This window comes from Pyrus communis, chromosome 15 (assembly GCF_041283825.1).
Source record: "Pyrus communis isolate YQ-2024b chromosome 15, ASM4128382v1, whole genome shotgun sequence".
Classification (NCBI taxonomy): Eukaryota; Viridiplantae; Streptophyta; class Magnoliopsida; order Rosales; family Rosaceae; genus Pyrus; species Pyrus communis.
In genome coordinates this window covers 8,261,569-8,277,212 of record NC_142579.1, presented here as the reverse complement: position 1 = coordinate 8,277,212, position 15,644 = coordinate 8,261,569, and the positions used below count along the sequence as shown (strand labels likewise).

The following is a 15,644-nucleotide window of genomic DNA, read 5'->3' as shown; positions in this document are numbered from 1 at the left end:
CATACGTAATTCGATCCGAAAGATCTGAATCTTGGATTTCTGATCTGTAACTTCCAAAGATCCACATTATGCTTCTAGAACATCATACTAAAATTTCATTACGATCCAACGGTTGAATCTCCACCAATTGCAAATTCAAGTGGCAGTCAACGTTTGACTTTACGAACTTACAAATCCAATTCGGGAAGATCCATACATCAAATTCCCGATCCATAAGTTTCTAATATCCTCAAATATTACGTACTATAACGTATTAAAGTTTGGTGACAATCCAATGGTCTGATCGTCAATTCATATAAGGATCAAGTAGCGGTTTCTATCAAAACTATGTTCAAACAATGAGATTTCATCAATCGGACTTCACCTATGGAATTGGGGTATTAAACTTAGCTTAGGAAGGTGAGGGGGTGCCTCGGCCACCCGTCGCCGCACACGGCGGTTGGCCGCCCCAACTAGCCAGAAAAATCAACTATTTCTAAAAATTCTCAAATTTCACAAAAATGAAGATCTCAATGAGTAGAGCAAGTTTTATACATGTGGCCAAGTCCAATTTGGCTGGAAAAAGCCTCAAATCGCCATGAACCTGTTAGAAACCCTAGGTGGGTGTTCATTGATTCGACTTCTCCAGTGTTCCAACGCCCCTATCGCTAGTTGGGTCTTGTTCCTGGGTCCAAGGGGAATCGCCGTCGAACACCTCCAGTCCTCCGTTGAGGTTCTACACGGTTTTGGACCTAAAAACCTTCGAATTTAGGTCGAGATGGTAGAGGAGAGGTTGTGGAAGAGATTGCAGGTGTTAGATGATGGTGGTTCGATGGGAAAAATGGTGGAAACCGCCGGAATTTGGTCGAGTGGGTGCACGGATAGGTCGACAGAAAGGGAAAGCTAGAAGTTTTCTCTCCTTTCTCCTAATTGGCTATCTCTCTCTTCTCTAATTTCTGATTGGTCATTCCCCCTTTAATTTGATTGGTTACAATTCCAACATGGTGGGAGTTTAGTTAGTTTATAAACTAAAATTTGAGTAAACAATTTCAAATATCAGTAACTATACCGTTATAATTTGGACTCGCAAACGGTTTTCGCTTATGCGTTCATAGCTTCAAGATCTATTCGGAAACATTAATTGTGACTTCGAACGGTCAACGAAAGTCAAACATCCTCACCTTTAAGGGTATTTTTTGTAAAATCACTATTTTAAAATTTATAAAACTTAAAATTAAGGACAGGTTGTCACAATCTACCCACCTTAAAAAAATTTGGTCCCCGAAATTTAAAATAATTTGTTATACAAGAATAGTGAAAAGACAATAGAAAAACAGTTATGTAAAGAAGATATCAAGTTAGAGCGGTTGCATAAAAGAGAATATCATTTCGTCGCGATCGGAGTGCAGTGATTCCTCTTTCATGCCCTTAAACTCGTACTTTCTTCTCCTTTAGCACAATACTAAAATATAATACTATAGTATAAAATCCTTTATGAAAACATCATGCCAAAAATAGATATACAGTAACATATCATCAAAATACATATATCATATAACGTGCCATTTAAAATAGTTGTACTGGAATCAAAACTAAACATAGATTATTTTTTTTCACCTATGCACTCGTTGCGTCACGTATTCCGAAGGTAAGCATGTAGTAACCTTAGGTCAAGACCAAACAATAAATAAATAACTAAACGTATAAATCAATAAAATCCTAAAGTAGACAGACCAAGATGTCCACTTGTTTAATGAATCCTACAAATAAGTTCTCAATATTATGGTATGCAGTCTGCAATACTAACAACTCACTATGTCTCGATAAGCAAGTAACAAATTCCCGAGGGTGCAATATTACCATCATGCCCCCCATTGGGAAATACACATACAACGTCTGATCAAAGCCATGATCATATTCACGCACTACCCATTTCGAGCAACATCATCAATATCATAAAATTTTATATATTTTAACCTCGGTTATTCAAATACCTGTTTACAATACTCTTTTGTCAATCATATAATGTGCATAAAGTCTCCATGCAACATTTCAAACAGTGCAATACTCAAAATCAAAATTTGTAACTATAGTTACATGCCTCTAAAATAAAGATAACTGCATTTTACAACCATGCTAATTGTAGAACGGACAAATTGCAACACGTCCACTAAGGTCTGAGTAGTTCGTTTCAGACTAATTGTTAGCTTAAAGGTAAAAATGTGATACTAGCATAATCTTAGTACACATGGCCTTCAAGAGGACTGCCAAAGACTTGGAAGTAAAACACGTGTCACAGTGAGATATAGTAGTGACACACACACCATATAGTCGAACAATGCAGTTCACAAAGTCATAGTGAGCCAATTCATGTAGAATTCTTCTCGAATTTAGCGAAGAACTATGTCAAAGGCTAAAAGAAATTTGAGGGTCAAAACAAGTCCATCAAATTTAGAGTTCAAGATATCTAGGTTGATTGCATGCCATCACACTACAAAAGCAACTTCCAGAAAATTCAATCACCAACGGTAACAACCCATTCAACGGAGTATTTGTTGGGTGATTGAAGAATTTATGATCACAACTAGATTTCAATATCCGAGCAATTCTTCTAAACATTCTACCTACCTTCAAAATAGTACGAATTGCAGTAGAACATACACGTACCCAAAGTTGACTAGAATGTCTTATAGCACAAAGAGGTGGTTAAGGCATCATGGTCAAAGTAAATGGTGATAAAAACGCCATAAAACCTGATAAATTCAAGAATGAGCAATTTGCCAAAAGATCTAAAATGTTGTTCATCTGGACCAACGAAAATTAGTTGACTTGTCAAGTAGATCTATAATCATCGAAACATCATCATAATCTCCACATGTACAAGATACCTCGTACCATGAGCTTATGGTGATATTTCCCAACTCCATTCATTTACAGGAAATAATTATAACCACTCGAACGATTTCTTAATAATTCAGAAATAACGTCAAATCGATGCTTGTGAACTCCAGCTAGAATGGGATAGGGAAAGCTGGAAATGTTCAAGTGTAAATATATTTTTCGTCACAGTGAAGCGTAATTACGTATGCATGACCAGGGTGATACACAATGGTGCAATCATAGATGTTGATTTGGTTCCTCTGTTGCCATTATCAGAAATCTAACTCTTTTCAAATGAATATGTACTTGAGATACACATTTCTCCACAGAGAAGTGTCATCCGGTTTTCGATGAAGGTGACAACTGTTGACTCTAGGTCATGCATAAGACGGTTCATTTCGAACGGTTCTAACCATTGGAAAGTATAAGTGACTCTCCGTTATACTGCCTTAGCACAATCAAAACATTTGAAGAACACGTCATCAAGGATTTCCAAAATGATCAATGTCATCGAAAGGTGTAACAAAAAGGTAGGTTGAGACAACAATTCGGTTCTCAGAAACTTTATTCATAACTAACATCACAACTAAAATAACTTTCCTCGGTTATGAGTGAGGAAAAACATTGTAGTCAAAAAATCGCTAACCAATTGTCGATAAAATCGACAAGACCAAAGATATCTAGAAATTCACAATACTTTGTGAGAATTTCTACTTTCTTCCGCTACAATCTTTTTGGAAAAAGAAAAGAATATTGTCTGCGGATATCACGTCTCCTGAGAAAAGTACCAATCTAAACAAAACTAACGTTTGAGAAATTGGGTATAAAGCTGATTGTCTAGGTTTAGAGAATTTAGCCTTACTGCCGAGGTAGATGAGAAAGTCATTGATAAGACCACTTTGAATTCGTCAGGCTATGGAAGAAAACTCGAGTTACAGAGGTTGGTCGGCTAGACCATTAATTTGAAATATGGGTATTAACGGTTTTATCGTCACCCGAAGAAGTTGCTAAAATCTAGGTATGAACCTAAAGTTTGATCTTTTGCCTTCGCATATAGGTTTGAGGTTCCCTAGATAAGGGGTCTGGTTGGATAAATTCCTAATCGGTAAATGTTAGTATCTAAGTTCTTGCAATGAACTAGGACTTGTTCGAAAAGTCGCAAGGAAAACTGATGTAGTACGAGAAAGTGGATTGATGGTGTACTTCACTTCACCATTTAATGATATCCTAGGTAAGATTTTGGAATATGATGCCCAAATGTACCCCCTCGAAACATACCATACTACTTCCTTTCACGACGCCACGAACTAATAGGTCTTCACAGCTTTCTTGATACTCAATTCACTCTAACAGTGAGCAATTAACTCGTACTTCAATTCTACTGTCTACCTGTGGAAGTGATCGAAAAGGTGACTAATCGGAGAGGTTCTGTTTAACTAGATAGGTGATAAGGTATAAACAACCATTCGTTTACTGTCCTAATACAAACCTTGAACCTAAGTTTCTTCGGCTCAGGTAGTAACTGTTAATTGGCCTATTAGTCGTGCAGCTAATTAACGCACATATGATTTTTTTTGATATTGTTCGCTACCCTGAAACCATGAACTAGCATTCTGGCATATAAGTATCACTCCCAGATACTAGTACCTGTGTCCGGTATCAGAAATCGTACAGCCTGAATACTGGTTGACAACTTTCGAGTATCGAACATTATCGTCAATTAGTAGCGCCACCATAAGCTGATTACAAATTAGAGCCCGCTCAGGTAGATAGTCTCGAATAATTGGTAAAGAACTGGTCTTGTGAGGTGGTTTCGTTGGTTCTAGGGAAGCTACTTACTACGTCGAGGATTTGTACTAATCGTAGAGGTAACAACTCGTACTCTCATGCTATACTCGTCGAATTGACGAATACAACACCAAAAGAATTTCTGGAAACTAGTATTAGTTGGAATGATCTAAAGCCAAAAAAGGAATTTTACTAATAGTTTACTTTAGAATGCACTTAAACGTAAGTTAATCTTCCTCTTGAAGATCCGGAATCATCATTAGTGCATTTGGAAAGATTAGTGCTATCAGGGACCAAAAGTAATTTTCCCAAGATGTTCCTTTGTCAAGTGCTACCACTTTAGCACCACATTGTCACACGAGACATTTCTGAAAATTTCCACGAAAAGGAAACTTCGTTGGGATTTTCAACAAGTGATATACTAACTGGTATTGCTAAGGGATCAAAATTATTCTTAGCTTCCATTCTCGAAACGGTTGGTAAAAATGACTAGATGGTAGTGGAATTGGTGGGTAAATCCCCCGTCAAGCACAACTATTAATATATTAGCCTGGCTGCGGGGCTAACAACTCAATTCCAAAATGGAATTTTCCTTGGTAAGGTGGTTTGTCATTTATTATCTAGGGATGGTCGCCAAAACGATTTTCTAGAATGTCGATAAGTCGTCTAATCACTCAAAACTTAGAGAAAAAGTTAACACATTTTTCTTATTCAACGAGGTGGCAAGATTCGAACATTAGGCTCAAGAACCTAGAATGCTTACAACATGCGTGTAATGAATGCAATATTGCCCAACTTATGCTCTGATACCAAACTAACACACCCTGACCAGGAATGTCCACTAGGACTCCGAGTCGAGCTGTGCTGGCCGACACCTAGAAGGTGACGAAGCCATAAAGTGTAGTGATGTGGAAAATGTGAATAAATTTAAACCTAAAAGTGCCTAAGTATAAGAGTGCGCTGGTGAGCGGGAATGAGCCCATTTCACACGTGATGACAGGGTATAAGTACAATACAGTAAATAAGGTGAGGAATTATAGCATTGAAGGTAATCATCTACACCAAGACTTGCCAAGAATCTTCCTCTATATGAAGGTTCAGCTACTAAAACCTGGAGGGGCGAAAAAACAAGGGTGAGTGGGCCTGAAAATAAAGTTTTAATAAAAACCTTTTGAAAAAGTTATAACCTCTCACCATAAAACAAGTATAGTTTCCCGAAATTCAAACTATGTATAAGTGTGAAATCAAATACATGCCAACAATAAATCCAAAAATATGCAACAGCAGAATATCTCAACGGCAATATGAATATAATCATGTGCTCAACAATCTATACTAGCACGCAAGTCAGAGTCACGTAATGGACCTGTACGACTGCACCTATGACTCATCAATCTATGCTAGCACACGATTCAGAGTCGCCTAATGCGACCTATACGACAGGCTATGTGTAATAATATACGCTCTAGTGTTACAATCACATGAAGCTAGTGCTATGCGCGGTCACCTACGAGTTGGAGTCACCTAATGCAACCTGTACAACAGGCTAGCACCTACTTGGATATAAGGCAAGCGTGCGGTACGGGAGGTGAACATACATGTGAAGGACTAGCCCTAGCCCGGGGGGGGGGGGAGCACTAACACCAAAGTGTAGCAGTGATGAGTGAGCCATATGAATATGAGCATGCCATAATGATGCAACAATTCCAATCCATATAATAAACTTACCTGAACTTACATGTGCATCCCGTAGGGCTACTTTAGCATTTCACAACATTACAATATTTATGAGCAGGTGAAATGCGTATGCATATGCCATGACAGTATATAAATCTCAACCACGTAACAACATTTTTAAAACTAAATAAATCATGGCATAATATGCATAAACCAATTTAAAAGCATTTGTGGAAATTATAAAGTTTATATATACATACTATAAAAAGGAAAAGACTCACTTACCTGAGGTCCACGCTACAACTCCCTAGCACGAATATCGAGGCGTCTCGAACGACCGGCATCTAGAACAATTATCAAGTCAATTCTCAAAATTCTTATCGATAGAACACGTAACTTACATAAAACACATCCCCAAGGACATTCTAGAATGATTTGAAACCCATTGACCAAAAGTCAACTGTCGATCAAAGGTCGACGGTAGGGTTCACAACTCTACGTATTCTATCCGGAAGATCTGCACCTCAGATTTCTGATCTGTAACTTCCAAAGATACACATTATGCTTTTAGAACATCATACTAAAATTTCATTACGAACCAACAGTCGAAACTCCGTTAATTGCAAATTCAAGTGGCAGTCAACGTTTGATTTTACGAACTTACAAAGATTCATACGTCAGATTCCCAATCTGTAAGTTTCTAATATTCTCAAATATTACGTACTATAACGTATTAAAGTTTTGTGACGATCCAACTGTCGGATCGTCAATTCATATAAGGTTCAAGTAGCGATCTCTATCAAAACTATGTTCAAACGAAGAGATTTCATCAATCGAACTTCACCTATGGAATTGAGGTATCGAACTTAGCTTAGGAAGGTGAGGGGGTGTCTCGGCCCACGCACTGCCGCACGCAGCAGTAGGCTGGCCCAGCTCGCAGGAAAAATCAATTATTTCTAAAAATTGTCAAATTTCACAGAAATGAAGATCTTAATAAATAGAGCAAGTTTTATACCTATGGCTAAGTCCAATTTGGCTGAAGCTCAAATCACCACGAACTTGTCGAAACCCTAGAATGGGTGTTCGTCGATTCGACTTCTCTAGTGTTCCAACACCCCTATCGCTAGTTGGGTCTTGTTCCTAGGTCCAAGGGAAGTTGATTAGGGGTGGTGGTGGGTGGTGAAACTCGCCGGAATGGAAGAATCACTGTCGAGCACCTCCGGATTTAGGTGTAAATGGTAGATGAGAGGTTGTGGAAGAGATTGCAACAGGTGTTGGATGATGGTGGTTCAACTAGAAAAATGGCGAAAACTGTCGGAATTTGTTCGGGTGGGTGCATAGATGGGTCAACGGAAAGGGAAGGCTGGGAGCTTTCTCTCCCCTCTCCTAATTGGCTATCTCTCTCCTCTAATTTCTGATTGGTCATTCCCCCTTTGATTTGATTGGTTACAATTCCCACATGGTGGGAGTTTAATTAGTTTATAAACTAAAATTTGAGTAAACAATTTCAAATGTCCGTAACTATACCGTTATAATCCGGACTCGTAAACGGCTTTCGCCTATGCGTTCGTATCTTCAAGATCTACTTAGAAACATTAATTGTGACTTAGAACAGTCAACGAAAGTCAAACATCCTCACCTCTAAGGGCATTTTCATAAAATTAGTATTTTAAAATTTATAAAACTTAAAATTAGGGACGGATTGTCACAAGCCACGTGCCTCCGCACGTGGCGGATTTTCGACTAATTCTAAAAATTATCAAAATTTACAAGCGAGTAGAGTTCAATGAGAGGAACAACTTTCATATGTGGCCAAAGTCCAATTCAGCCAGGAAACACCTCAAATCATCCTCGAACCGCCGAAACCCTAGAATTGGGTGTGCTTCGATTTGACCTCCATACTCACTCCGACGCCTCCACCACTGCTTAGGCTTTCTTCCTGGGGTTAAGGGGAGCCTATTGTTGGTGGTCATTAGCTGAGTTAATTTCATGATTTACGGATCGCCACTGTACACCCACACGGACCACCGTTCGTTTTTCCCCAAAACCACCACCAAATTCCTTCTAATTTTGGGTGGAAATGAATTAGGGAAGGCTAGGGAGATGTTTCCAGGTTCGTCAAACAACCTTGTGCCGCTGTTGGGTCAAGTCGGGTAGGACACTCATTCCCATCCCTTTTTCATTATCTCATTTCCCTCATATTCCCCCTCCTTCATTAGCCATCATCCTCCCCCTCCCCCCCTGTTCTGATTGGTCTTCCCCTCAATCTCAGCCACACACGTGGCACCATATCCACACTCCAACAAATCTGGAGCCTTCCAGATTAATAATTAAATTACCATTTTTGCCCTTAACTTCGTTCGTTAATAACTCATTCGTTATAACTCTGTTTCACAAACGGTTTACGCTTATGCGTTCGTGAGATCGAGCTTTATCCTACTATGCCAAGAAATATGAAAAAATATGTGAGGATAAAATACATCCTCGTATAATTACGTTAAATTAACCAGGGCCATTTTCATCTTTTTCACTTATCGATACATTTTAGGACGTAAATTATAATAATTTCCGGTAATAAAATTTTCATAACCATAAATCGATTTATTTTCGATTTTCTCCACATATTCATAATAATGATTCTCAACTCATATACTTAAAATTTTTAGGGTATTACAAAAACCCACTAGATCAAACTACATACATTCCAAATAACAATTAGCACAAGAAATTATGCAAAATATGGGAAGGACTATGTTTAGATTTGGTAAGTTTAAGGCTTTAAGCATCAATTAACATCAGAGGTTAAAGAATTCACCTGACTGGCTTTTGCGATGGAGTGTTGGTGGTCGCGACGGCAGTGATGTCGTCGAGGATGAGAGAAGGAGAATCAAGAAGATGGGTCTTGCAGGTGTTTGGGTTCTCTATGTCTGGGATGTTTTCGAGGACATGAGGTGGACAATCGAGGTTGTTGGGCTGTCATAGTGGTCGCTAGAGCCTAGACTCGCGATTGCTGTGAAGTCGGGGTGGTGGAGGAAATGACTAATGGAGATGTCGGTGAGAGAGAATCGAGTTCGAGCTTCGAGGTCCAGTCCAATGAAGAGTCGAGGACTTGACGAGAGAGAACCTAATGTAAAACTAACAGTTAAGATTGGATGGTAGGTTAGGGTTCAATCTCGTCCATCCATTGCAATTACAAACGGGGCCGATCTGGGGCCTCGTTTTCCTATACATCTGGAACCGACCCGCCCTTAAAATTTCAAAGCCCTGCCCCGTTTCTCTTATTAAAAAAATTAGAACCGACCCGTACCCGCCCCGAACCTTGATTACCTATCCTGACCCGCTGTTCTTATACCCATTTGCCCACCCCTAATTTGAAGGAAACTTTAACGAAAAACTCCCAGTATTGTTCACGTTAACGAAAAACCACATTTTTACAGTAAAAAGTCAATCCTAGTACTATTCACTTTACCCTTTATTTTGTCATTTTCGTTAAAACTCAAAGTTATCAAGCCATTTTCATTAGTTTTCATTAATTTGAACTGTCTATTTTTTAAGTTGCACGTCATAAATCATCCTTACAAAATATTAGCCAAGTCGAAAATATTTGAAGCATCTAATTGAATTCAAAGAAATTGACGAATACTTTATTTTCTAATAAACATCGAAATTTCATCGATATAAAGTGAATACCACAACTTTTCGCTATTTGTAAAAAAAATATGAAAATCCCTTTAGGTTACCCTTAAAGTGGTGTCGGGCTAAATGTAAAAAGTGAGTGGATTTGCTCATTAGTGAGGAAGTAATATCCTAATTCCCCTCACGCAGCACAGTCGTCCGACGCGAAGCATCGCCCCCCACCCCCGGTACCCTCTCTTTCTCTCTCTAGGGTTCTTCTTCCATCTCTCCCTCCCTCGTCGTTTTCCAGGATAACAAGGTATAATCTCTCCCGATAATCTCTGTGCTCTTTGATCTTCGATTTCGTGAACTAGTTTATCTGCGATTATTGTTTTTGATTGCGTGAGAGTTTGTGTTGTTCGATCCGAGCTGAAGCTTTTACGTTTCTGGATCGAGTTTTGTGTTTGTATTGGAAATCGGTACAGATCTGTGGATTTCAGGGTTTATCTGTGTTGCTTGGATTTGGATTATTCTTTCACTTTGTGAATTTTATTGACCTATACCTGAAATTGCCTTTTATGTCAGGGAAAGTCGTATTGTTATAAATGGATTTGTCGGAGCTCTGGGGGATCTTCGGTCCTGGCGTTGCCGGAGCCGTGTTCGGGGCCGGCTGGTGGTTCTGGGTTGACGCTGTCGTTTGCAGTTCTGTCAAGGTCGCCTTCCTCCACTACCTCCCTGGTCCGACCCGATCCGAACCAAATTTTGTTTCTGCATATTTTTAGATTTCTAGGGTTTCTGATTTGTGTGTGCGAATGTGATTTTTTGCAGGCATATTTGCGTCGATAGCGGCGCTGATGTTCAATTGCGTCAAAAAGGAGGACATTGATTACTCCCCTTATGAAGAAGGCGAGTGGAGGTGAGCAATCGAATGCACAGCTCAGAATTAGGGCCAAATTTATCATGGTTTTTTTTTTTTTTTTTAAGTTTCAATTTGATTGTTTATGTAATTGGTATTCTTGCTGTCTTAACATAGACAATTATTTTAAGTTTAGATTATTTAATGTGGGAATGTTGATACATTGGATATGTAAATGTGTTGTTATTTCAATTTGTGAGGTTGAATTAGGTGAATTGAGTAGGGTCTCTTCCATTTGATCAATCCTCTGGGTTATGAGAATGGATTTTATTGCCCTTTTGCGTGGTCCTGAATTGGTTCTAATTCTTCTGTGAATTTGCAACAGATTGAAGCTTTGGCTGTTCATTGCTTATGTTGTTGCATTTGTATCTCTAGCTGCATCGGTGGGTCTGTTAATACAAGATTCTTTAGTGAAGACTGGCCCTTCAGTGTGGACTGGAACTGCTGGTGTGTTGCAAGCAGTTTTTGTGTTGATCAGGTAAAATCGTCTGCCCGAAACCCCCATTTGTCTTTGACATCTATAAATGAGGGCGCTAGTTGTTGATATTGACAAGCATGTTGTGTGTATTTGCTCTATTCATGTGTATATGTATATCCTTCGTGGATATATATGTAAGTGATGCATAAATAATTTACCTGCAGAAGTAATTTCTCCTCGGATTACTGTTGCTTTTATGCATCTCGATAACTTTGGTTTCAGCTATTGAATAATTGGGGTTTGTCAGAACAAAATAAGTTTTTGACGAATATAGGCATATTTCTGTCTTGGGGCACCCTAGATCTAGAGCAACATTCCTCTAATGGGATACACACTGAGACATGAACCTTGAATGTGAACAAGTTATGCTGGCCGGACACTGATTTTGATACTTTAAACTTAGTTTCATGTAACCCATACTGTTCTGCATATCATGCTTTTACCAGCTAGTTTAACTGACGTTCGGTTTCTTGTAGTGGGCTAATTTATTGGACTGCTCACCCGGAGTAAGTAGTGATCTACCAGCGGTACCATTTTCCTTGGAACCTGGATTTCGCAAGTGAGGAAATTGGCCGTGCATGTATCATTTAAACTTCCTCAAGCATTTGGACCAAGGAGACAGGAAAATGAATAGTAAATACGGTTCAATTTGCAACTCCATAGGTAATATGGAAGACTTCTTGACCTTTGTAAATGTTTGTAATGTGATAACAGTCTTGGTTAATTTGTTAAAACTAAAGTAGTGTCTATTCAAAATACAATTTTTCCTCCCTTATTCGCAACCCGACGATGTGAAGATGTGAAGGTTAACGTTGATTACATTAAAAGACTTGGTCGTGACACATTCAGTTTATGTTTTTCTGCAACTCGGGGTCATGTACTGGAATCAGTTCAATTCGTTCCAAGAAATTGTTCCGGTTTTGGGGTGGTGGCGTTTGCTTGAGCTTTAAAACCCTCGTTTACTTGCAACTATTTTATATGAGAACCAAACCGGGGTGGAAACCAAAGGTTCTTTAATTTGTGAGGTCCTAGCCTTACATCTTGTGCTAAAGTCTTATATATGTCTTTATTTTATTAGCACGGAATGTAATTGTGATAGTGTATTTGTGTCATGTAAGTCTTTCTCCCCATCTTTACATCTTTGCATCTTGTGTTTAAAAAATTTCTTCTTTTGCCACCAAATTTTATCTTTCGTTGAGTAAAGTTACTTTTCCAAAAGAAATTTGATTCGTTGGCCAAACTTTTGTCGAGAAAATGCCATTTTCTGGCAGTGTGAACATCACCGACACGTTATAATCTATGTATCATTTTTTGTAAAACTGTAATCTATATATCATTGAATCATTGTATAAATATAACTTATGAGATTCATGAAACAGGTAGATTAGGTTTAAGGTCGATTGTAACCTCATACAACATCTTTAAAATATTTTAATTTCATACATTTAATTATCATTTTATTTCAATTTCATACGTCTATTAGGAAATTCGTTAAGTGATGACGTAATAAATATGAGATCTACATTGTGCTGATATGGCTGCCAAATTTGTACCACGTAGAAAAAAATAATTTTTTATACATTTAAAAAGGTAATAATTTACCCTATTGAAAAAAAAAATTTAAAAAAAACCCCTAAAACCAATCTTTCCCAACCCACCTTCTCCCTCTCCTCCACTCTCTTCACCTCCCCTCCCTTCTCTCTCCGCAGGAACCTACTCATCCCTCTTCACCTCCCCGACCCACCTTCTCCCTCTCCTCTACTCTCTTCACCTCCCCTCTCCAGATCAACGCACCCAACCCCAATCCCCAAAAAAATTTAAAATTAAAAGATGGAGGCCGGAGAGAAATGAGCTCGGCGTCGGAAGCGACGATTGAGGACCGATAGAGTGGGCAAGTCTGCTACGACTAGAGCCACGTGTCAGAAGATGGTGTGGAAGGCATGGCAGCAGAGCGAGAGGAGACGGAGCTTATCACTCGGCTCGAATTTCGACAGGCAAACAACGCTGTCGGCGGATATGGTGGTGGATGATCGGCGAGTGATGGAGGAGAAGGTGAAGAGAGGGAGGGTGGGCAAGGTCACCAGATTGACGGCGAGAATCGGAGGATGAGACGGCGAGGGAGGGCACAAGGTGACGGATGCATTGACGGTTGTGGTGGCGGAGGATGAGACAGAGGCAGATTGAGGCCACGAGTGTGGCTGTGAGGATGACAATGATGATGGGAGGGTAGGTGAAGAGAGTGGAGGAGAGGGAGAAGGTGGGTTGGAGGAGATGGGTTTTAAGGTTTTATTTATTTTTTTAATTTTTAAATAGGGTAAATTATTATCTTTTAAATGCATAAAAATTTATTTTTTTGCAGCATAAATGTAGATTTTATATTTACCATGTCATTACTTAATGGATTTTCTAATGGATGTATGAAATTAAAATAAAATGATAAGTAAATGTATGAAATTGAAATGTTTTAAAGATATTGTATGAGATTGCATTCGATCCAAACCTGAGGATATAATTTACCCATTAATCAAACTTACCTTATGGCAACAACGGGTAAAATCTATTATATATACCATATGCATGTAGACAAGTATATCAAATGAAATTATATTCTTCATATTTCCGATTGCCAACTAAGGTTCGGAATTTAGGCGGATTGGGTTGATTCGTAATGGGTTGCCCCAACTTAGTTAAACCTAATTGTGTTCCGTTTGCCAGCCCAACTGAACACATGTTTCCTCTAATCCGGTCCAATAATTTTAGATTAAAGTTTTTGGGCAGATTTGGGTTGAACCGACCAGTCCAACCTGCTCTCCTTTAATAGGCGAATTATTCACGTGATCATCTATCCAATTTATATTTTCACTTAGCAGTTTGGTTGTTGCTAATATCTCTATGTTTGTTAGTTTAATTTGTAATATAAATTTATCAAATTCTCTTCAAAACAAAAACATAGCAAAACAAAATAAAAAAATAGTTTCTAATATCTATCCCACGTTTAATCTAAGGAATGCTAGTAACTTTTCTATTTGAACTTTTCTAGTTTTATCACTCTCAAAATGCGATGTTATTATATGCATCCGGACAACCTCAAAGCATTTCCAAATGAGGTTGTAATATGATGTGAGAATATGATTTTTCAGGACCGGAGTAATACGCATACCTTAAAAGTCCTGTCATGAACCAATAAACTTGATTGCAAAGCTAAATAAACAGAGTAACGATACCATCATCATTATTCTGACCCAAAAACACCACCCGGTTGGTAGCGAGAAATCAATAATAATAATGATAATAACAAAATAATAAATCAAAGGTGGTGAGTTGCCCTACGCGTGCCTTCTCGCCCCCAGCACACCGCATATAAATTCCCCGCTTTGTCCATTCCCCTCACCCATCAGACGCAAAGGCATCGCCGCATACCCTCTTTTTTCCTCTCTCTAGGTTCTTCTTTCATCTCTCTCTTCGTTTCCCATCCAGGAGAACAAGGTATAATCCCTCCCCCACAATCTCTCTGCTCTTTGATTTTCGATTTCGTGAACTAGTTTATCTGTGATTATTGTTTTTGATTGCGTGAGAGTTTGTGTTGTTCGACCCGAGCTGAAGTTTTTACGTTTCTTCATCGAGTTTTGTGTTTGTAAATCGGTACAGATCTGTGGATTTTAGGGTTTATTTTTTGTATTAATTTGTTTATTCAGTGCTTCTTGGATTTGGATTTTTCTTCCACTTTTGTGATATATTTAATTGTTATTGACCTATTCCTCTGTGAATCGTTACGATATATATGTATACACACACACATGTATGTATGTATGTATGTATGTATATGCTTAGTATATTGCCTAAACAAGTGAATACGTTTGGTTCTTATAAAATGTTTGTTTTCCTTGATAGGGAAAGTCGTATTGTGTGTTTATATATGCTGCTAAAACTGTGTCTACGGATATATAATTCCTTGCCTCTTATATTTTTTGAATTGCTTAGTTACAAAAGAATAATATGTTTAGATTCGTGTTCATGTTTGTGTTGTAAACCTTGTCCAGGTTTCTTCTCGGATCACAATTTTGCTTGATTGTTTGGACTTCGAAATTTGTGGATTGCGATTTTGTTGTACTAGCATAGGTTGAACATATATGTGTCGTTTTACTTCAGGTTAGCTCATAACAATGTAATCACTGCGCTTATTTTTTGTGCTGGAAAGTTTATAATTGCTGGACATGAAGGGAAAATTAAGTTGTATTTTATCTGGGATGTAGTACATTTCTAGGCTTGTGGGGACTATTTTGGAATTGTTCCAAGGAACTTGCCTGCGTG

General features: G+C 38.5%; 1 protein-coding gene across 2 annotated transcripts; it reads left to right on the top strand.

Moving 5' to 3' along the window:
* Positions 1-10,063: 10,063 nt before the first annotated feature.
* Positions 10,064-12,115, top strand: LOC137740521 (transmembrane 50A-like protein). Of its 2 annotated transcripts, none has more exons than XM_088686850.1 (5): positions 10,064-10,187; positions 10,525-10,677; positions 10,768-10,855; positions 11,181-11,333; positions 11,810-12,115. In XM_088686850.1, exons 2-5 carry the CDS (start codon positions 10,545-10,547, stop codon positions 11,841-11,843), a joined length of 408 nt encoding a protein of 135 aa, XP_088542976.1. In that variant the 5' UTR covers positions 10,064-10,187; positions 10,525-10,544; the 3' UTR covers positions 11,844-12,115. The 2 variants fall into 2 exon arrangements, with proteins under 2 accessions (XP_088542976.1, XP_068336473.1); XM_068480372.2 differs by having other exon boundaries at positions 10,091-10,258.
* The last annotated feature ends 3,529 nt before the right edge of the window (positions 12,116-15,644 follow it).

Bases quoted from the DNA above. Each gene is read 5' to 3' on its own strand.
- LOC137740521 (XM_088686850.1), top strand. From the start codon at position 10,545: ATGGATTTGTCGGAGCTCTGGGGGATCTTCGGTCCTGGCGTTGCCGGA. The intron at 10,678-10,767 runs GTCCGACCCGAT...GATTTTTTGCAG, and splicing joins CTTCCTCCACTACCTCCCTG to GCATATTTGCGTCGATAGCG. The intron at 10,856-11,180 runs GTGAGCAATCGA...AATTTGCAACAG, and splicing joins TATGAAGAAGGCGAGTGGAG to ATTGAAGCTTTGGCTGTTCA.